Source organism: Saccopteryx bilineata, chromosome 4 (genome assembly GCF_036850765.1).
Source record: "Saccopteryx bilineata isolate mSacBil1 chromosome 4, mSacBil1_pri_phased_curated, whole genome shotgun sequence".
NCBI lineage: Eukaryota > Metazoa > Chordata > Mammalia > Chiroptera > Emballonuridae > Saccopteryx > Saccopteryx bilineata.
In genome coordinates this window covers 68,627,285-68,650,028 of record NC_089493.1, presented here as the reverse complement: position 1 = coordinate 68,650,028, position 22,744 = coordinate 68,627,285, and the positions used below count along the sequence as shown (strand labels likewise).

General features: G+C 47.3%; 2 protein-coding genes across 2 annotated transcripts in view; both read right to left on the bottom strand.

The window, feature by feature from the left end:
• Window positions 1-3,504: 3,504 nt before the first annotated feature.
• On the bottom strand, window positions 3,505-3,866 carry LOC136335448 (large ribosomal subunit protein eL39-like). Its single transcript, XM_066276686.1, has one exon. The coding sequence runs from the start codon at window positions 3,787-3,789 to the stop codon at window positions 3,505-3,507; it is 285 nt and encodes a 94-aa protein (XP_066132783.1). The 5' UTR covers window positions 3,790-3,866.
• A 966-nt stretch (window positions 3,867-4,832) lies between these two features.
• The window catches only part of LEO1 (LEO1 homolog, Paf1/RNA polymerase II complex component), a 49,951-nt gene continuing 32,039 nt past the window's right edge, over window positions 4,833-22,744 (bottom strand). The window contains exons 7-12 of the mRNA XM_066276501.1: window positions 16,968-17,062; window positions 15,556-15,690; window positions 13,939-14,074; window positions 11,657-11,843; window positions 9,388-9,485; window positions 4,833-5,042 (exon numbers count right to left, since the gene is read on the bottom strand). Coding sequence (XP_066132598.1) covers window positions 4,938-5,042; window positions 9,388-9,485; window positions 11,657-11,843; window positions 13,939-14,074; window positions 15,556-15,690; window positions 16,968-17,062 — 756 coding nt within the window. The 3' untranslated portion in view covers window positions 4,833-4,937. The remainder of the gene's footprint in view (window positions 5,043-9,387; window positions 9,486-11,656; window positions 11,844-13,938; window positions 14,075-15,555; window positions 15,691-16,967; window positions 17,063-22,744) is intronic.

Sequence of the window (22,744 nt, the reverse complement as noted above, 5' to 3'; positions counted from 1 at the left end):
GACCCAAGGTCGCTGGCTCGAGCAAGGGGTTACTCGGTCTGCTGAAGGCCCGCAGTCAAGGCACATATGAGAAAGCAATCAATGAACAACCAAGGTGTCACAACATGCAACGAAAAGCTAATGATTGATGCTTCTCATGTCTCCGTTCCTGTTTGTCCATCCCTGTCTGTCCCTCTCTCTGACTCTCTGTCTCTGTGGAAAAAAAAAGTGGGTCAGTCAGCACTCAGTTGAATGCACTTGGAAAAGGGAAACTGACCCAGGTGACGTTATGGCAGCATTTTCACAGGAAAAGACTAGTTTGCTCGGATACAGGGAGGTAAGCTGCTTCTCACAGGCAAGGGAGGCCGAGAACCCAGGAAATTCGTTTTTCGGCTTCACCTGAGCCCAGACTTCCCCATTCCTAGTTGCTGTCCCAATCAAATGCCCTTTCACACAAAAGACTTGACGAGGCTGTGAATCCAACTGGCATGCCCATTTGGCAGCCACATGATTAAATGCAGTTTGGTTTCCAGCTACCTTCGCCCTCTGACTGACTACACAGAGGAGATTCTTTCAGGGCTGTGACGGACTTCCTGGGTCTCCAACCATGACTTGAGCTGAACACTGAATTTCTTCCTGTCAGTGCTCTGGAGCACTCCAAAGTACCCATCCCACAGAGTGGTCCCTCCAGTCACCGCTGCCCAGCAAGGGGGGCAGCCCCGGGAGCCCTGAGTCGGGGGTGCTCTGGCTCCTCCTGCTGCCACTGCACAGCAGGGGCCAGAGCACCCTGTGTCCCCTGCTGGGTCCAGACCTGCACCCAAACCCAGACCCACCTCCACATCTCCTCTCAGACCAGTCAGGGCCACAGAAAACATACCGGTTGTCTATACAGATAGAGTTTAAAGTAGTTTTAAAAGTTGCTGATTAAGTTACAAAAAGTATAAAAGTCGAAGGGATCACAGAAGTAGCAAATTCAGAGAGCAACTCCCACCCCTAAAGTGAGGGAACAAAAATGGAACTATTAAACAACTTACAGGAACGGCCCCTTGGAACTGAAACTTACCTGAGGGAGCTGGTGCCGCAGACTCTCAGGAGAGAACAGCGGAGCTGGCTCTCCCGGTGTCGGCAGAACTACAAACTGGACCAGCCCAGCCGGGCAAAGGAACCGTCTCTGCAGGGTGAAGAAGTGTTGGCCCCCTTAGAAAACTGCAAGGTAACAGGAAGCCCCCAGAAAGTTCCATAAACAGGAAGGAGCTATCTTTGCTTTTCTATTCAGGCTTCCAGTCTTTCTGTAGCGCCCCCTAACAGGGGACAACTGAGAAGCGGAAATGTGATTGGCTCAACATTGTTAAGCTTGGTACATGAGGGTGAGTCTGGAGATGAGAGGCAAGAGACTAATAACCAAGTGTCTACTAGAAAATAAAAGGGGGAATAAGGGGAAAGGGGAAAGGGGAAAGGGGGAAAAAGAAAGGGAAAAGGGGGAAAGGGGGAAGGGGAAAGGGAGAAAGGGGGAAAAGGAAAGGGAAAAGGAAAGGGAAAAGGGGAAAAGGGGAAAGGGGAAAAGGGGAGAAACGGAAAGGGGAAAGGGGGAAAGGGGAAAGGGGAAAGGGGAAAAGGGGAAAGGGGAAAGGGGAAAAAGGGAGAAAGGGGAAATGGGAAAAGGGGAAAAAGGGAAATGGGAAAGGGGGAAGGGGGAATGGAGAAAGGGGAAAATTATTTATTTTAATAAGGAGAGAGAAAAGGGGAGGAGGAGCAGGAAGCATCAACTCCCATATGTGCCTTGACCAGGCAAGCCCAGGGTTTCAAACCGGTGACCTCAGCATTCCAGGTAGATGCTTTATCCACTGTACCACCACAGGTCAGGCTATAAGAATTTTTTGAAATTAAAATAAATCAAGTGTTCTCAGATAATCTTAATGAAAATTGACAAATCTATGTTGAAAATGATTATGCATTTAAAAATTCAGTTGTGCCTGATCTATGGTGGTGCAGTCAAAAAAGCACTGACCTGGAATGCTGAGGTCACCGGTTCAAAACCCCAGGTTTGCCCGGTCAAGGCACATACAAGAAGCAACTACAAGTTGCTTTCCTGTCCCCACCCCTCTCCCTCTCTCTCTCTCTCTGCTCTCTCCAAAAGCAATAAATAAAATCTTTTAAAAAATAAAAATTCAGATGTCACAAAATCATTGACCACTTTTTCAAAGAGCCCTGGCTGGATAGCTCGGTTGGGTAGAGGCTGCTCTAACAGAGGTTGTTGTTTCAAGCCCCAGTCAGGGCGCATACAGGTAGGAACACATCAATGTTCTTGTATCTCTCTCCTTTCCTCTCTAAAATCAACAAAAATAAACATTAAAAAAGTTTTTTAAGTTAAGTCTTGAAGCAGAAACCATAATTTTATTTTTCACTACTGTGACAGGCTATTAGGAGATAGATTTTTCCCCATAAAAAAAAAATCATTATAATCTGACCAGGTGGTGGCGCAGTGGCTAGAGTGTCAGACTGGGACGTAGAGGACCCAGGTTCAAAACCCCGAGGTCGCTGGCTTGAGCACAGGGTCGCTGGTTTGAGCAAGGGGTCATACTTGCTCTGCTGTAGTCCCCCCCATCAAGGCACATATGAGAAAGTAATCAATTAACAACTAAGGTGCCACAACGAAAAATTGGTGCTTCTCATCTCTCTTCTTGTCTGTCTGCCCCTATCTATCCCTCTCTCTGTCACAAAAAAAAGAAGAAAAATCATTATTGCAATTAAACACTCTTAAAACATTTTTTTTCTTAAAAAAATAAAACTGTTGCCTTGGAGAGGAGAGTCAGAATGAAAGCTCTTGAAAGCCATGCAGTTTCAACTTGAGAAACCAAAAAATAGCAAAGGGACTCAAGGTTTCTGAGTTAGGAAAGTGACACAATGGTGAATCAGATGTCACTTTTCTTGCTCTATAACCACATAAGCCTCCCACAGCCACCATACCCAGACTTACTATCAGCACTAGGAAGGAAATGGGGTAGACTTCACTCATAAGGGAAAGAATAGTGTAAGTAGAAGAGCAGAAAAGACAAGTGTGTGTGTGTCTGTGTGCGGCGGCAGGGGATGCTAAGGAAATACCAAGAAAAGGTAATACAGCTCTCACCTGGCTCCCTCCCTCTGCAACCCACCTGTGGGACTCGGCCACCATGCTGTGAGCAAGCAGGGTCAGGACCAGGAAGCAACAAGTGAGACTCACCTTCAGTGAAAAATACAAGGTGCCAAAATCTGTGATCAAGATAAATAATATCGCAATATTTTTTAAATTGCATGCAAAAAAAAAAAAAAAAGCAACCCGCGCACAAAATATCCGATTTTAAAGAGACACTCCAACTAGCTCTGTACTTGCAACTCTCACCCTACTCCCTGCTGTCACATCCCATTTTTTTTAAAGGTCTCACATATTTGCTGCCCAAGCTACCTACTAGTGCAGAAACATATTAACAAAGAAAAATCATCCTTTCAATAACTTCCCAGTAAAACACACCGATAGCAGGGACCTTTTCAGTGACGTGGCATCTGGATACAGCACAACCGTGTGAGCTGTCTCGTGTACAGTTCCTCACAGCCCCGCTGGGTTCTCCTCCAACGTCGCCTCCTGGAGTCATACCTGATGTTATTATCAGGTTTCATTAGAATCCATGGGGAAGGAGTCAATTCTGCTTGTTCCCTGGCCAGGAACCGCACGGGCCTGAAAGTCTTGAGAGTAGACATGGCAAGAATCCACCACACACACCACAGTGGAGAAGGAGCAGATCCCGTCTTTATGTAAAATGTTATTGTGTTCATTATGGAGCTTTTGTCCACTGATCTTGTCTAATGCTGCACTACATTATTACTTATCTTGATTATTGCAGTACAGAATCCCCCGCAAGATTCATATCCACCCAGAACCTCAGAATGTGACTTTATCTGGTAATTGGGCCTTAAGAGATGTAAATTGTTAAGATGAAGTCACATTGGATTAGGGTTATCCCTAAACCCCCTGACTGGTGTTCATCTTGGAGAGGAAGGCCTGAAGAGACACAGCATACACAGAAATAACTCATGTGAAGACAGAGGCAGGTCCTGGCCGGTTGGCTCAGTGGTAGAGTGTCAGCCCAGCATGTGGAAGTCCCACGTTCAATTCCCAGTCAGGGCACACAGGAGAAGCTGGCATCTGCTTCTCGTCCCCTTTTCCTTCCTCTCTCTCTCTCTCTTTCTTCCTCTCCCGCAGCCATGGCTCAATTGGTTCAAGCGCACTGGCCCCAGGCACTGAGGATGGCTTTGTGGAGCCTCAACCTCAGGTGCTAAAAATAGCTGCATTGTGAGCATGACCCCAGACAGGCAGAGCATCCACCTTAGGGGATGCCGGGTGGATCTTGATTGGAGTGCATGCAGGAGTCTGTCTCTCTATCTCCCCTCTTCTCACTTGGAAAAGAAGAAAAAAAGAGAAAGGCAGAGACTGGAGTTCTGTTGCCACAAACCAAGGAGAGCTGGGAGTCTTGAGAAGTTAGAATCAGGCAAGGACAGATTCTTCCCTAGAGCCTTCAGAGAGAGCACGGCCCTGCCAACAGCTTGGTTGGAACTTCTAGGCTCGAGAAGTGAAAGACACATTCAGTGGTTTAAGCCACCAGTTTGTGGTACTTTTCACAGGAGCCAAGCAAACGAAAATGATTACGGACTTTTCTGTGCCCCTTCTACTCTGTAGCCCAGAGGGCCTCACTAGCCTCATCTGGCCCAGCAGCAGGAATTCACTGTAACCTAACACTCCACGTCAACAAAAACAGCTTGCTTGGGAAAAGTTGATTTCTTGAACACAGACTTGTTTAAAAAAATTTTATTATAATTAAATTTACAGAAAAGCACAATTATTTCATTCAAAATAACTCATGTTTACATCATATTTATAAAACAAACTGTACAATAAAATATATAAAATGTTTTCATTTTGTACTTCAATCATCATCTTCTTCTTCTTCATCACTGATCACATATTTCTTATGCTTTTTATTTGCTTTATCATCATCTTCTGCTTTTCTCTTTCCAGAAGGTTCACCTTCCTAAACAAACAAAAAAATTTTTAAATCTAAACGTCAATAGAGAGAGAATGCCTAGAAAGGTTTATCAAGAAAGGTTTATCAAAAGTAGCTCCAGCCTGACCAGGCAGTGGCGCAGTGGATAGGGCGTCAGACTGGGGTGTAGAGGACTCAGGTTCAATACCCCAAGGTCGCCAGCTTGAGCAAGGGCTCATATGGTTTGAGCAAAGCTCACCAGCTTGGAACCAAGGTCACTGGTTCGAGCAAGGGGTTACTCAGTCTGCTGTAGCCCCACGGTCAAGGCACATATGAGAAAGCAATCAATGAACAACTAAGGTGTCGCAACTAAAGACTAATGATTGATGCTTCTCATCTCTCTCCGTTCCTGTCTGTCTGTCCCTGTCTATCCCTCTCTCTGACTCTCTCTGTCTCTGAAATAAATAAATAAATGGCCAATTAAAAAAAAAAATAGCCCTAAGATGAATGACTGAAAACTCAAAAAAAAAAAAAAAAAAAACTGTTTTAAAAAGAACATTCCCCAGATGAATAAAAACAGTGGTCATGGCCAGTTAGTTCTCCAATCTACAACGGAAGGCATTCAGAAATTCAGCTCTATGGAGTAATTACAAAGAAACTGTGAAGGCACAGAAAGCGAAGAACGGCCATGATACCTTTCCTCTCCACTGTTCTGTTTCTTTCCTCATGGGTTCTTCCCTTTCCCAGTTGCTCCATCTACCCATTTTTCTACCTGTGAAATAATTTAAGTTTTCTAGGTTTTTACTGCTTACAAAAATAAAGGAGGACAAGATCTCTATTTTTCATGTCTTTTGTAACTTAGACCCTGGCAAAAGAGAAACTGGCATTTCCTGTTCAGCTCCAGCACATTGCTGCGCTGCCACCTTCACCTCTGACACTTACTGTAACACAACAACTTCACGAGACAGCAAACACAAATCCCACCACACAGATGAGGAAGCAGACTCAAGAGAGTGAGATGCCCTGGCCAGTTGGCTCAGTGGTAGAGCATCAGCCCGGCATGTGGAAGTCCTGGGTTCGATTCCTGGTCAGGGCACACAGGAGAAGTGCCCATCTGCTTCTCCACCCTTCCCTCTCCTTCCTCTCTGTCTCTCTCTTCCCCTCCTGCAGCCAAGGCTCCACTGGAGCAAAGTTGGACTGGGCGCTGAGGATGGCTCCATGGCTCCGATCGCAGCGAAGCAACGCCCAAGATGAGCAGAGCATCGCCCCTGGTGGGCATGCCAGGTGGATCCCAGTCGGGTGCATGCAGGAGTCTATCTCTCTGCCTCCCCGCTTCTCACTTCAGAAAAATACAAAAAAAAAAAAGTGTGTGAGACGACTTGCTCCAGGCCATGTAAGTGTACAGGGTAGACCCAAGATTCAATAACCCAGTTCATTCTAAGCTAGACTCACGGCTTTCCCCCATATAGCAAGAAATGCTCTGATGGGTGATAATGGTGGTTCTTTCATATGGGAAATCAGGGTCTGAAAAATCCCCTGTATTCAGAGGCATCCCCAGGCTCATGGCATTTAGGTGGGGTTTCCTGTGCAAATACTGGAGAGGGGCCTACAGCAGGTATGAGCCCTTTCCTACTCTCTCCCACTACATAATCCACGGCCAGGACGGGAACTGGAAGCACTCTGAGGAGACAGTGGCAGGAGTGGGAGGCCCAGGAAGAAGGAAGACCTGAGTTGTCGGGAAACAGGGAGGGAAAGGCGCAGGAAGACCAACAGAGAGCATCTGGGTGAGGAAGACAGAGCGTGGTTCCTGAAACACAGCGAGGAGGCACTCAGAGGCATCTATCCGTAAGTTACAATCCTGTAACTGCCCAGCCTAAAGAAAGCCATTCGATGGGTCACGTTTTAAAATCTTCTTTCAGAGGAATAAAGAGAAATTCTATGGCACTTCTCAACTTTCATTCCCAGTTTCTGCTTGCCAAGATATAAAACAGCATATGTTCAGAAGAGGATTCCCATTTGCCAAAAGTTCAACACACTGTAACTGCATCATTGAGATATTTCCTACATAATTCAAAACAAATGCTAAAGAATAATTTAACACTTTCTGTCCAATTATCTTCCAGAGCATGACACTTCCAAGAATGACTGAGAAATATTAAATGTTGTGATTAACAAACAATAATCCCAGAACGAAATTCTGCTTCACATGAGAAAAGAGCTTGCAGGAGCTCAGTTCACAGGAGGCCGAGATGATCAAAACACATTAAAATCATGGGTTACAGGAACATAAGCCTATTTCCTGGATAACTGAACAAGCTTTTGATAACCTGCCACTGAAAATAACTAACAATGAGGAGAAAACATAAACAAATCAATGTGATGGCAAGAAAATAAAGTATCATCAGAGGCCAAAAATTAAGTGAAAGCAGGACCCACGGAGATAAGCAGAGTGCTAAAGCAGGCTTTCTCCCGGAAGACAATTCACCAAACTCTGAACGTGAATTTGGGTTTCTATGCCTTGCAGGGTGCTGAGGACAGGAGACAAGGCCAAGTGGAGCAGATTAACAGAAGGCCCCAAAGGACTCCATCTTAGTGCAGTGGGGAACCGCAAACAAGCCCAGGCCCATGTCTCCAAGGCAGGCCAGGGGCCAAATAACAGACGTCCTAGCCTTTGGAAAGCACATGGTGTCTGTGGCAACTACTCAACTCTGCCACTATGGCAGGAAAACATCCACAGACAACACCTAGAAGAGCGAGGGGGCTCCAATCACACAAGCCCGGGAGGAAAGTGGGATGCAGTGCGCCAGCCCCTGGCCTAAATGACTGAGAGAGTAACTTCTAATCTCAGACACCACACTAATTGGCAGGGGATTTCCCACATAAAAGGAATTCTAGGAAAATCCATAACCATAAGTCAGAAATCATAGTTCCAGATAATCTGAAAAGACCTTATTCCTAGAATAAGCCGAGGCAGCTGCCTCCCAGGCACTGGCAGAGGGAAATATAAATCCATTTTGGAGGACTCCATCAATCTGGGCCTCAAAATGTTCATTGATCTAAGCTAAGAAAGTTACTTTATCACAGAACTCACAGAGAAATAAGTCATCATGAACTAGAGCCAGCAGAAGTACAGTAAGTCCTTACTTAAGGTCAATAGATTCTGCAACTTTAAGTGAAAGGACACACAACCAAACCAGTTTTAGCACAGGCTTAACCGACACACACCAGAATTAAGTTCCTATAGCAGCACATTAATGTTACAATGAAATACGTTGAGCAAAACATCATTTGAGGCAGTAAAATCACACATGTAAAGATTTCAGTTGTTGGAAATGGACATAAAAGACCATATATAAGTTTAAAATATTTAAAGACATAAAAAGGAGAACCTGAAAATATGAGTTGAACCTGAAAATATGAGTTATGAGCAGGAATTTTTTTTTAATTATTTATTCATTTTAGAGAAGAGAGATAGAGAGAGAAGGGGGAAGGAGCAGGAAGCATCAACTCCCATACGCGCCCTGACCAGGCAAGCCAAGAGTTTCAAACCAGCGACCTCAGCATTCTAGGTCAATGCTTGATCCACTGCACCACCACAGGTCAGGCAAGAGCAGGAATTTTAAAAATGACAAATTGTGGGGGAAAAACCTCTGGTAATGAAAAAACCAATGAAACGCACTAACAACATATAAGACATAGTTGGAGAAAGAAACAGTGAATCAAAAGTACGATCTGAAGAAATATCACAGAACGCACAGGGACAAAGACATGAACATTACGGCCTGGCCTATGGTGGCACAGTGGACAGAGCATCAAACTGGGAAGCTGAGGTCCCAGGTTTGAAACCCTGGCCTTGCCTGTCAAGGCACATAACAAAAAGCAATCAATCAATGAACAATTAAAATGAAGCAACTATGAGTCGATACTTCTCACTCCCTGTCCCTCTCTTCTCTCTGTAAAATCAATAAATAAAATCTTAAAAAAGAAAAATACACTGAAAAGAGGAAAAAAGAAAAAAGAGATCTACCCTCTAATCTACTCACACCTGAATCATTCAGAGTTCTCTAGTGGAGCCCTGGTGTTTCAGGGCCATGTGTTTTTCCTCACAGGCCTGTCCATCTACCTGGCATGCCCGCCTGACCCGTGTGCCCTACAAACTACCTCCTTCCTGAACACCCAGTGAGAGGTCTCCTCCTCTGGGCCTACGAACAGCCATCCACACGGTGTCAGGCCTTCCCCGGGCCGCTCCCGGTGCTGTTACGGCAAGGACCGCACTGAGTTCAGTGAAGTGTGCAGGCATCTGTGCAGCTCCTGGGCTGTCAGCTCCTCTCCCTTCCAGGAGCTGACTTGTGGTACAGAGTACTCCCCTAGTATTGAATAAACTTGGTTTTACCTCATCACTGGTGAGTTTCTTTGCTTTGAGTAATCGTTGAGCCTTATCCTCTTCTGATCCTTCATCACTGTCCGATGAGTAGATTCTGGCTCGCTCCTCTGAAAGCAAAGGAATAGACCTGTGGGTGACTGTCCGAGACAGCTATCTATCCATTCCTGGATTTCTCTTTTGACAAATATCCTTAGTGCCTTCTGTATATTTTCCCAGAGGAAGCAAGTAAGTTAACTTTTGATTTAAAAAAAATGCCAGTTTAGATATGTTGCAATGAAGCACTTACCTTCTTATATTTAAAAATACAAGAATGGTTCACATGACCACTTAATTAAAAAGGCTGTATGCAAGGTGACTAAAGAAACAGAACATGCTTGACCAGGTGGCGCAGTGGATAGAGCATAGAGCTGGGACGCTGAGGTCCCAGAATCAAAACTCCGAGGTCTTGGTTTGACTGGGGGCTCACCAGCTTGAGTCCAAGGTGGCTGGCTTGAGCTAGGGGTCACTGGCTCAGCTAGAGACATATGAGAAGCAAGCAACGAACAACTAAAGTGCCCCAACTACAAGTTGGTACTTCTCATCTCTCTCCCTTCCTGTCTGTCACTGGGAGGGAAGGAGAGAGGAAGGGAGGGAGGGAAGGAGAGAAGGAAAGAGGGAGGGAGGGAGAGACAGAGGGAGGGAGGGAGGGAGGGAGGGAGGGAGGGAGGGAAGGGAGGGAAGGGAGGGAGGGAAGGGAGGGAAGGGAGGGAGGAAGGGAGGGAAGGGAGGGAGGGAGGGAGGGAGGAAGGGAGGGAGGGAGGGAGGGAGGGAGGGAGGGAGGGAGGAAGGGAGGGAGGGAGGGAGGAAGGGAGGAAGGGAGGAAGGGAGGAAGGGATTCAATGCTACCTGACAGAGGAAAGTTAGGCAAAGGGAGTCGAAAGCCACAAACTTCTAGTTAAAAAATAAATAAGTGATGGGAATATAACGTACAGCATGGTGACTACAGCCAATAATACTGCAATGCATTTTTAAAGGTTCTCAGAGAGCAGATCTTAAAAGTTTCCAACACAAGAAAAAAAATTTGTAACTACATATGGTGACAGAAATTAGACTTATTATGCTAATCATTTCTCAATACATATATCTCTTTTTATTTATTCATTTTTACAGAAGAGAGAGAGAGGGAGAGAGACAGAGAGAGAGAAAAGGGGGGAGGAGCTGGAAGCATCAACTCCCATATGTGCCTTGACCAGGCAAGCCCAGGGCTTCGAACTGGCGACCTCAGCATTTCCAGGTCGACGCTTTATCCACTGCGCCACCACAGGTCAGGCCATTTCTCAATATATATAAATACAAAATTATTATGTTGTACACCTAAAACTATTATATTATATGTTACTTACACCTCAAAAAGAATAACATATAATAATAATACCAACTGGGTCATATAAGGTTGCTCTGAGGATCAAGTACGATGCATGTAAAGTGAGTGAGTGCCTGGAATTCAGTATGTTCTGAATAAATGACCATTTAAAATCACTGGTTCTTGGGAAAGAAGAAAATAAGCAAAAAAAAACTTTGAAAGGAAACACTATATATTCTCTGAAGATTTTAACTTCTTGATTCCCAATTAGTAATAAAAAAAATTTAGAAAAGTTCCAAGTATTATTGGCAAACTTTCAAACCAGGAAGCAGAGGCTCAGGGATAAGTCTGAATGTGGAGCAACAGCAGTTTCTTCTCTTTCAGTCACCTGAACAAATTTTGCAATGAACTAAACCTCAATGTATATCACTCTTTAAATATAAACTGTCCAGGCCATGGCCGGATGGTTCAGTGGTAGAGCATCGGCCCAGCGTGCGGCTGTCTCAGGTTAGATTCCTGGTCAAGGCACACAGGAGAAGCGACCATCTGTTTCTCCACCCCTCCCCACCCCTCTTCTCTCTCCCTCTCTCTTCCCCTCCTGCAGCCACGGATCGATTGGTTCGAGAGCACCAGCCATGGGTGCTGGGGATGGCTCAGTGGAGCCTCTGCCTTAGGTGCTAAAAATAGCTGGGTTGCGAGCATGGCCCCAGATAGGCAGAGCTTTGGCCCTAGATGGGGGATGCTGGGTGGATCCCGGTCAGGGCACATGCAGGAGTCTCTCTCTATCCCCCCTCCTATTACTTGGAAAAGAAGAAATAGATAGATGATAGATAGACAGATAGATAAATTGTCCAGTGAGTGGGCATTCAGAGCATGCCCTGCCCAATGCAAAGATAAATTCCCAAACCCTGAAATGAAATTTCTGCACAAGCTCACCTCGAATGCCCCCTTTATATCGGTTTTTAATGGCAGCCAAGCTGATGGACTCCTCGCCTTCCTCCTCCTCATCATATCTATCAGGCTCGAGGTAACTAGCACTCAGTCCCCGCTGGTGCTGTTTCTCTCTCATTCGGCGCTGCTGAGATTCCCTACGAATAGATGCCCTCAAACGTTCTTCTTCTTTCTGTAAAGAAGCAAATGAACCACTGAACTTTAAAAAATGAACCAGTTTAGTGCTCACTTGTAACTACTTTCACTATAAAGAACATGCACGTGCCTAGCCCAGGATAATACTGATTTCCTGTCTCCGGAGCCCAGACCTCTCCGTGCCACACCTGCTGCCACACACAGCGATCGCCTGGTTTAGTTCTAAGGTGTGAAGGCCACGAGGGTGAATAGGCAGAAGGCTCCCTCACACTCGCAGTCTGGTCAGAACCGGCACAGGCACAGCCTTGGGAGGTGCAACGTCCCCTGTGCTGCCAGTCAGAGCCCGGAGGGCAGCGACCGCCTGAGCCACACCCTCCATGCGCAGCGGACGCCTCAGGGAGGCTGTTTCTGTTCAGCCCGAGACAGACCCTGACTTGCCCAGGCTCCACAGAACCAGCAGAGCGCCCCGATAGTCCTGCCTGGGACCCTCAGCTCCTGAAGGCAGGATGGAAGGTGCTGGTAGGGGAGGGGCCCTGAGCCCCGAAGTGGACCCTTCATGCCCTTCCACCTGCCAGGCATCCACCTGTTGGGGTTCTCAAGGCAGAGATAAGATGTGTGAGGTCAGGGATATTCTGGCATTTCTCTCAATTCCTATGCTCTTATTACTATATACAACTCTCATTCTGCTGCTAGACGTTCTGTGCAGCAAACCGTCTCATTAAGTAGAAGGCGGCTGCACTGAGTACAGAGCAAGTCACTGTCTGCGGGGCAGAAATTCAGAGCGAGCTGGCTGCTTCCTCTGCGCCTCCACAGGAGCTGGGAGTGGAGGGGCTGGGCATTTCTCAAGGTGGTCCTGCAGGGTTTTCCAATAATACTGAGAGGGGAGCCTGTAAGCCCCTCCAGCTCCTTGAGGAGAAAAGGTGGGGAAATAGAGCAAGAAGTCAGACTTCAACGCAAGGCCCCTGCACGTTAACTAAACCCCTCTGAGTTAATCTGGTTTAGTTCACCTTCCTCCATGAACAAAACACAAGGAGTGAAAAGCTGAGGCAAGGGGCCACCCCTTCAGCAGAGGCCGACAGTGAGATCACTAAGAAAGATCTTAGCCCCAGCATGCCCTGCTGCACTAAGGACTGGCATCTCATGAAGCCACAAGGCCACAGCCGAGATCCAGCAGGGATCAGAGAAGACGAAGGAGAGAGACTGAACCACTGCCTTTAGCTTCTCAAAGCACGTACTGCACAGAAGTCCAGTGGTGTCAATTCAAACGTACACTCTATCAGTTAGGGACAAAGCCACACAGATGAATTTGCACCTAACAGTTGTGTCAGCTTTGAAACCTACCAAGTAGAATGTTATAAACTGCCCTTAAAACCACATCTCCTGGGCCCTGGCCAGTTGGCTCAGTGGTAGAGCATTGGCCTGGCATGCAGGAGTCCCGGGTTCAATTCCCGGCCAAGGCACACAGGAGAAGCCCCATCTGCTTCTCCACCCCTCCCCCTCTCCTTCCTCTCTGTCTCTCTCTTCCCCTCCCGCAGCCAAGGCTCCATTGGAGCAAAGTTGGCCCGGGCGCTGGGGATGGCTCTGTGGCCTCTGCCTCAGGCGCTAGAATGGCTCTGGTTGCAACAGAGCAACGCCCCAGATGGGCAGAGCATCGCCCTCTGGTGGGCGTGCCAGGTGGATCCCGGTCAGGCGCATGTGAGAGTCTGTCTGACTGCCTCCCCGTTTCCAACTTCAGAAAAATACAAAAAACCCCCCAAAAAACAAAAAAACCACATCTCCTGTTTGTCTGACTCTGCTGTTGGCACTCTCCCGTTCAATCTTCTGTCCTATTTTATTCTATTTTAGACTAAATCTCTAGCCTTTCCACTGATTTTTGACATAGATTCTAAACCAGACACAGATGATACATATTTGATAGTATGTGCAGAAGTGCAGGCTCTCTCAGTCACCAGGTCTGTTTTATGACATCCCCATACACCCACTGTATGGCAATACTCAGGACATGAGTGCAGCTCCCGTCCCTGCCAGCTGGAAGGAACGAAGACGGGTCAATAAGAGATGACTAACAAAAGTTTTGGGGAAATGCTAGTCTTAATAGACCCAAAACCCCAGAACAGGCTCAGCAAACATACCTTAATCATTTCCGTGCGCTGGCATTCAGGGTCACGGCCCGCCATTGGCAAGATTCTAATCTTCTGTGTCTTTGAACATCTATCCGCGAGTGACAGGGTCATCTTTCTATGCGTGGCACTGTCTGTAGAGTGAGGTCTGCAGGAAATGAACAAAAATGTCTCACTATTTACCAAATACATTTGGGAGCCAGTCATGTCAATGCCACAAAAACAAAAGGCCAGCAACCGCGTCCTCATTTCTAGAAAAAATAGGAATAGGACCATGGCCAGTTGGTTCAGTGATAGAGCATTGACCTAGTGTGTGGAAGTCCCAGGTTCGATTCCCAGTCAGAACATACAGGAGAAGTGCCCATCTGTCTCTTCTCCCCTCTCCCTTTTCTCTTTCATTCACTCTCTCTCTTCTCTTCCTCTGCCGCCATGGCTTGATTGACTCCAGTGTGACGGCTCCAGACACCAAAAATGGCTCCCTGGAATCTCCACCTTAGGTGCTAAAATATGCTCATTTGCGAGCAATGGCCCTAGATGGGAAGACCGTTGGCCCCAGGGAGGGGTTGCGGTTGGATCCTGGTTGGAATGCAAATGGAAGTTTGTCTCACTATCTCCCCTTTTCTTATTTAAAAAAAAAAAGTGGGAAACTTTGAACTGTCTTTATTCTATGGCTCACTGAAACATTCTTCTCTCACAAGTAAAATAAAACATGAAAAAACAAAAAAAACCCATAGACTTTACATAGAATGATCACCTTCTAAAAACTGCACGGACAGGCTCAAGCAGCATTTACTGGATGCTCAGTGCTGGAACTGGGCTTTGTGTTTTATACATTACACGGAATCACTGTCGCAGCTACTCTATGGGATAATTACCACATTTTGTACATCAGAAAACTGAGGCAAAGAGAGGTTGAGAAAGTTGCACAAGGACACAAAAGTGAAAACAGGACTCAAAAATGGGTTATTCTGATTCTAAAGCCTATACAGTACTGTTGACCATTACAATTCTCAGAAAGCTAAGCCATAACCAAGATATCTATACTCTTTTAAACATGCATTACCTGAGGATGATCTCAGAATCAAGGGAAGAAAAACACAGCTATCTCAATGTATTGTCTACACAGTCTGGAGGAGGGGAGCTCTCATCAGCTGACCTGAGTGCTCAGGAGAGGCACCCTGGAGTGGGACTGGATGCAGAGGCCTAACGGACAGGATGACCTCAGCCTTCACACCCGCCAACTCATCACCTGGTCTCTGACTGCATGCACACGAACAACCACTAGTTATTAGTCTCCCAGGTCCATTTTACTAAAAAGAAAAGACACACGGACTAGCAAAGTATTCTTGGCCTCTTGGCAGTTAGTAATCACCTGAATTAGTAAACTGACATTCTGGTTCACATAACAGTCCCCTGTAAGTCTGATTAGCATGATCTGTTTCCCTGTGAAACAGCAACTTTCAGTGCACTAGATAAAATAACCTTTGAACCCAGAGAGCCAGCTGAGAACCAGATCTCGGTCTTTGACAAACTATACTGTGAGATTACGTCAATCAGAAGTCGGGCACTGGACACGTCTATATTTCGTTGCTTTACTGTAACAAACAGTACACTGACAAGAGCAGTTACCTGAACGTGAGCTTGGTTTTAAAGACGGCTTGTCCTTGTAGACCAGTACCTTGTCTTATAAAAAGATGATTGTGATCGCCTTGCAGTGGAGCTTTGTAAACATCAAACACTTCATTGCCCAGATGCAGGGACATGCTGAAAAGAAGGAACACTTTACTTATTAAAAGTCATAAAGCTTCCATCCCATCATTTCACTTCACTTAAAATGTGATTCAACTGCGGCGTTCTCTCCTTACACAGAACTCCGAGAGTAAAGAAGGCGTGAAAAACCACCTGTGTAGAGGTGAAACATGCCATGACATTTACTCAGCCTCTGCTCTCTCCCCACCGACAGGCAGTTTTCCTAAACTGTCAGCTTACAGTGAGCAGGATGCAATCAATGGGAGGGGACCTGGTGTAACTTTTCCAAAATACTATGCTTCACCCAAAGAGGATGATCACCTTTTCACCCCACTTAATGTCTTCCACCAGCTTGTATGACCCCCAAATACCTACCTAATTCTCTCGGGTTTTCTTTCAATGGCAGGGATTAAGCAATGGAAACTCTTTTTTTTTTTTTTCCCTGAAGTTGGAAACGGGGAGGCAGTCAGACAGACTCCCGCATGCGCCCAACCGGGATCCATCCCCAGCATGCCCACCAGGGGGCAATGCTCTGCCCATCTGGGGTGTTACTCTGTTAAAACCAGAGCCACTCTAGCACCTGAGGCAGAGGCCATAGAGCCATCCTCAGCGCCGGGCCATCTTTGCTCCAATGGAGCCTTGGCTGTGGGACGGAAAGAGAGAGACAGAGAGGAAGGAGAGGGGGAGGAGTGGAGAAGCAGATGGGTGCTTCCCCTGTGTGCCCTGGCCAGGAATCAAACCCGGGACTCCTGCACGCCAGGCCGATGCTCGACCACTGAGCGAACCAGCCAGGGCCGGAAATTCTTTTTTTTTATTTTATTTTTTTAATTTTTCTAAAATGAGAAATGGGGAGGCAGAGACAGACTCCCGCATGCGCCCGACCAGGATCCACCAGGCATGCCCACCAGGAGGCAATGCTCTGCCCATCTGGGGCGTCTCTGTGTTGCTACTGGAGCCATTTTATCGCCTGAGGCAGAGGCCATGGAGCCATCCTCAGTGCCCGGGCCAACTTTGCTCTAATGAAGCTTTGGTTGCAGGAGGGGAAGAGAGAGATAGAGAGAAAGAAAGGGGGGGAAGGAGGAGAAGCAGATGGGCACTTCTCCTGTGTGCCCTGGCCGGAATCGAACCCTGGACTTCCACATGCCAGGCCAACGCTCTACCGCTGAGCCAACCGGCCAGGGCTGGAAATTCTTTCATAAGAGGTAGCCCACAAATAAGGTCTTTTTCCAAAACTTGATCCCTCCCGGCCACATTCTGGGTATGTCAACGTTCCTCAGGCATCTTGTGCTCACCTTCCATCTGACCACTTGACTATGCGAGCATTGCTCTCTTTAATTTCATTTCCTTCTTCATCCCGTCGTATCCTCCACCTAATAGTATTTTCTACCTGTTTTAAAACACAAGTGCCTTAGAACACTGTAGTTTATGCTTATTTTTTCCTCAAGTAACACACATCCATACAATAAGCATGCACAGGGAGTGACAAAAACATAAAACGTTGAAGCCTTCTTATTTTAATCACCTACAAATATGAAATAACTTAACAAGAACAACAAAAATTCTGAGCTCCTCGTGCTGGAGTCACAGAGGGAACTGAGTGGTGGAGCACCTGCACAGACGCTAACTCTATAGTAGCCCTGGGGTGATTTTAGACACAGTAAGAGCTACCAGGACAGGAGATAAGACTTAAAGCCACGTGAGGTAGCAACTTAGAATTACAATCCCCTATATTAAGCAGGTTCTCTTATACGACTAAAGGGCTTACAAATGTGGGACCAAAACACTATGCCTACTAGCCTAGGGAGATAAGGAGGCTTCCTGTATATGGTTAAGGAAAAAAAAACACCCTATGAAAATTAAAACCCCAGACTTGAGCACATTTAGAATCTAAATTTATCTTAACTCCACAAAGGGGAAATACCAGGCAGATCCGAAAAACATTCAAGAGCTTCCTAAAATGAAAACCGTTACTGCAATTAAAAACTCAATGGTGGCCCTGGCCGGTTGGCTCAGCGGTAGAGCGTCGGCCTGGCGTGCAGGGGACCCGGGTTCGATTCCCGGCCAGGGCACATAGGAGAAGCGCCCATTTGCTTCTCCACCACCCCCCCTCCTTCCTCTATGTCTCTCTCTTCCCCTCCCGCAGCCGAGGCTCCATTGGAGCAAAGATGGCCCGGGCGCTGGGGATGGCTCCTTGGCCTCTGCCCCAGGCACTGGAGTGGCTCTGGTCGGGACAGAGCACGCCCCGGAGGGGCAGAGCATCGCCCCCTGGTGGGCAGAGCGTCACCCCTGGTGGGCGTGCCGAGTGGATCCCGGTCGGGCGCATGCGGGAGTCTGTCTGTCTCTCCCCATTTCCAGCATCAGAAAAATACAAAAACAAAAACAAAAACAAAAAAAAACCTCAATGGTACCCTGGCCAGCTGGCTCAGCAGTAGAGTGTCAGCCCGGCGTATGGAAATCCCAGGTTTGAATCCCAGTCAGGGCACACAAGAGAAGTGACTATCTGCTTCTCCATCCCTCCCCCTTGTCTTTCTCTCACTCTCTTTCTTCCCTTCTCCCTCCCACAGTCATGGCTCAACGGTTTGAGTAAGTTGTCCCCAGGCACTGAGAATGGCTCCATCGCCTCACCTCAGACATTGAAATAGCTCAGCTGCTGAGCAATGGAACAGGGGACCCAGATGAGTAGAGCAACTATTGCCCTGTAGGGGACTTGCCAGGTGGATCTCATGCTTGTGAGACTCTGTCTCTCTGCCTCCCTGCCTCTTACCTAATTAGAAAAAAACAAAAACAGCCTGACCAGGCAGTGGTGCAGTGGATAGAGCATCGGACTGGGATGCGGAAGACCCAGGTTCGAGACCCCGAGGTCGCCAGCTTGAGCGTGGGCTCATCTGGTTTGAGCAAAAATTCACCAGCTTGGACCCAAGGTCGCTGGCTCAAGCAAGGGGTTACTCAGTCTGCTGAAAGCCATGGTCAAAGCACATATGAGAAAGCAATCAATGAATAACTAAGGTGTTGCAATGCGCAACGAAAAACTAATGATTGATGCTTCTCATCTCTCCATTCCTGTCTGCCTGTCTCTGTCTATCCCTCACTCTGTCTCTGTAAAAAAAAAAAAAAAAAAAAAAAAAAAAACCTCAATGGGGGCCTTGGCTGGTTTGTTCAGTGGTAGAGCATTGGCCTGGTATGTGGAAGTCCCAGGTTTGATTCCCAGTCAGGGCACAAAGGAGATGCACCCATCTGCTTCTCCACCTCTCCCACCCCTCCCCTCTCTCTTTTCTCCTCTTGAAGCCATGGCTCCAATGGTTCAAGCAAGTTGGCCCCAGGCACTGAGGATGGCTCCATGGCCTCACCTCAAGTAACTCGGTTGCCAAGCTACAAAGCAGTGGCCCCAGATGGGCAGAGCATCTCCCTGTAGGGGGCTTGCTGGGTGAATCCCGGTCGGTCAGGGTGCATGCGGGAGTCTGCCTCTCTCCCCTCCTCTCAATTAAAAAAAAGGCCCTGGTTGGTTGGTTCAGTGGTAGAGCGTTGGCCCGGTATGTGGATGTCTTGGGTTCAATTCCCAGTCAGGGAAGACAGAAGAAGTGGCCATGTACTTCTCCATCCCTCTTCCTCCACCTTCTTTCTCTCTCTCTCACTTTCTCTCTTTCTCATGCACGCATGAGCGCTCTCTTTCTCTCTCTTCCACTCCCGTAGCCATGGCTCGATTGGTTTGAGTGAGAAGGCCTCAGCACCAAGGATGGCTCCTGGCCTCTACCTCAGGCTCTAAAGAATGGCTGAGTTGCTGAGTAATGAAGCTATGGCCTCAGACGGGCAGAGCATCCCCCTAGTGGGCTTGCCAGGGTGGATTCCAGTCGAGTTCCATGTGGGAGTCTGTCTCTCTGCCTCTCTTCCTCTCACTAAAACAAAACAAAAACCTCAATGGGGGCCCTGGCCAGTTTGTTCAGTGGTACAGTGCCAGCCTGGCATGTGAATGTCCCAGATTTGATTCCTAGTCAGGGCACACAGAAGTGACCATCTGCTTCTCCACCCCTCTCCCTTCCTCTTCTCTCCCTCTCTTTCTCTCTCTCTTCCACTCCTGCAGCCATAGCTCGATTGGTTCGAGTGAGAAGGCCTCGGGCACTGAGGATGGCTCCATGCCCTCCACCTCAAGGGCTAAAAAATGGCTCAGTTGCTAAACAATAAAGCAATGGCCCCAGATGGGCAGAGCATCACCCTCTAGTGGGCTTGTGGGGTGGATCCCAGTCAGGGCACATGTGGGAGTCTATATCTCTGCCTCTCCTCCTCTCACTAAAAAAAAAAAAAAAAAAAAAGCTCGGTTGCAAGTATGGCTCCAGATGGGCAGAGCATCAGTCCAAGATGGGAGTTGCAGTGGATCTGGCTGGGGCACGCGTGGAGTGTGTCTCTCTACCTCTCACTTAGAAAAGAAAAAAAACTCTGGGGACCTACCCGGGTTTGCTCAGATGATAGAGGGTCATCTAGGTACACTGAGGTCAAGGGTTCCACCCCTCATCAGGACACATATGAGACGCAACCAATGAGTGTACAACTAAATGGAACTAAGTAGAAGTGTGAGTTGATGCTTCTCTGTCTCCCTTCCCCCCTGTTTCATTCTCTCTCAAATCATGAAAAATTTAGAAATAAAAACTAAAAACTCAATGGGACTTCTGGGAATATGCAATACACAAAATGCATGTAGTTTATCACTGCTGCATCTTACAAACCCACTAACATGACAGGAAAGAATTAAAAACAGAATACACTCACAAGGATAGAGAATGAGAGTTAAGATCGCAGTAGATAGAAGCCAAAATTCTGAAAACAGATCGAAGGCCATGCCTCCCTGTCCTATTCCCCCACCATCAACCCTACAAGCAGCTGCTCCCTTTTCCACTTAGAATTTCTGGATCTTCACTCTGTTAGATGTGACTGTGCAACTGGCTTCTAATCATCCCCTTCCAGTTTTTCCCTTTTCCTTTTTTATTCCTCACTAAATAAACAACCAACTTTAATAATATGCATAAATAAAATAGGATATCATTCTGAAGTTTGTTTCAAAATAATCAGAGTACAGTGGAGTGAGTGACAGGTGCGTGAGCATTTCTTATACTGTTCTCACTAGAATTTGTCTATGTTTAAGTTTTTGTTTGTTTGTTTGTTTGTTTTTTTGTATTTTTCTGAAGCTGGAAACGGGGAGAGACAGTCAGACAGACTCCCGCATGCGCCCGACCGGGATCCACCCGGCACGCCCACCAGAGGCGACGCTCTGCCCACCAGGGGCGATGCTCTGCCCCTCCGAGGTGTCGCTCTGTCACGACCAGAGCCACTCTGGCGCCTGGGGCAGAGCGCCCGGGCCATCTCTGCTCCAATGGAGCCTCGGCTGCGGGAGGGGAAGAGAGAGACAGAGAGGAAGGAGAGGGGGAGGGGTGGAGAAGCAGATGGGCGCTTCTCCTGTGTGCCCTGGCCGGGAATTGAACCCAGGACCCCTGCACACCAGGCCGACGCTCTACCACTGAGCCAACCGGCCAGGGCCAGTATTTCTTAATTAAAAATTAAAAAATAAGCCTGACCAGTGGTGGTACAGTGGACAGAGTGTCAACCCAGGACACTGAGGTCTCAGGTTCAAAACCTTAAGGTCACCACTTGAGTGCCGGCTTATCTGGTTTAACTGCAGGTTCATCAGCTTGACATTAGGGTCGCTGGCTTGAGCATGGAATCACTGACATGATCCTCTGGTCACTGGCTTGATCCCAAAGGCCACTGGTTTGAAGCCCCAGGTTGCTGGCTTGAGCAAGGGGTCACTGGCTCAGCCTGAGTCCCCAGACAATGCACATTTGATAAACAATCAGTAAACAACTAATGTGCTGCAACTATAAGTTGATGCTTCTCATCTCTCTCCCTGCCTCTCTCTCAAAAAAAAGTACTTTTAAGGAAAGAGGATGTTACAGAGGTACATATATAAACTATGCCCAGTTCCTTGTTCATTAAAGAATTTCACCAAGTGACTCTAAGAATGGTCAGTCTAGTCTCAAGAATATCACCTGACCAGACGGTGGCACAGTGGATAGAGCTTCGGACTGGGACGTGGAGGACCCAGGTTCGAGACCCCGAGGTCACTAGCTTGAGTGAGGGCTCATCTGGCTTGAGCAAAAAAAAAAAGCTCACCAGCTTGGACCCAAGGTCGCTGGCTCGAGCAAGGGGTTATTCAGTCTGCTGAAGGGCCGTGGTCAAGGCACGTATGAGAAAGCAATCAATGAACAACTAAGGTGTTGCAAGGGCAATGGAAAACTGATGATTGATGCTTCTCACCTCTCTCCATTCCTGTCTGTCTGTTTCTATCTATCCCTCTCTCTGACTCTCTCCGTCTCTGTAAAAAATAAATTAATTAAAAAAAGAAAAGAAAAGAAGAATATCACTCCAGCCTGACTATGCAGTGGCACAGTGGACAGAGCATCAATCTGGGACGCTGATGGCCCAGGTTTGAAACTCTGAGGTTGGGGCTCACCAGCTTAAGTGTGGGATCACAGACAAGGATACTGGCTTAAAGCCCAAAGTCGTTGGCCTGAGCAAGAGGTCACTGGCTCAGCTGGAGCCCCCAAGTCAAGACACATGAGAAAGCAATCAATGAACAACTAAGGTGCTGCAACTGAGTTGATGCTTCTCATCTCTCTCCCATCCTGTCTGTCTGTCCCTATTTCTCTTTCTCCTTCTTTTGCTTAAAAATAATTTTTAAAAAGTCACTCAAGACACACAGGGTCCAGTGTTATTTTCCATCACATACCAAGGTTTCAAAAGACATCAATCTATTACACACCAACATTTTGTACTCTTTTTTTTTTTTCTTTTGTACTTTTCTGAAGCTGGAAACAGGGAAAGACATCAGACAGACTCTCACATGCGCCCGACCGGGATCCACCCGGCACGCCCACCAGGGGCCACGCTCTGCCCACCAGGGGGCGATACTCTGCCCCTCTGGGGCGTTGCTCTGCCACGACCAGAGCCACTCTAGCGCCTGGGGCAGAGGCCAAGGAGCCATCCCCAACACCCGGGCCATCTTTGCTCCAATGGAGCCTTG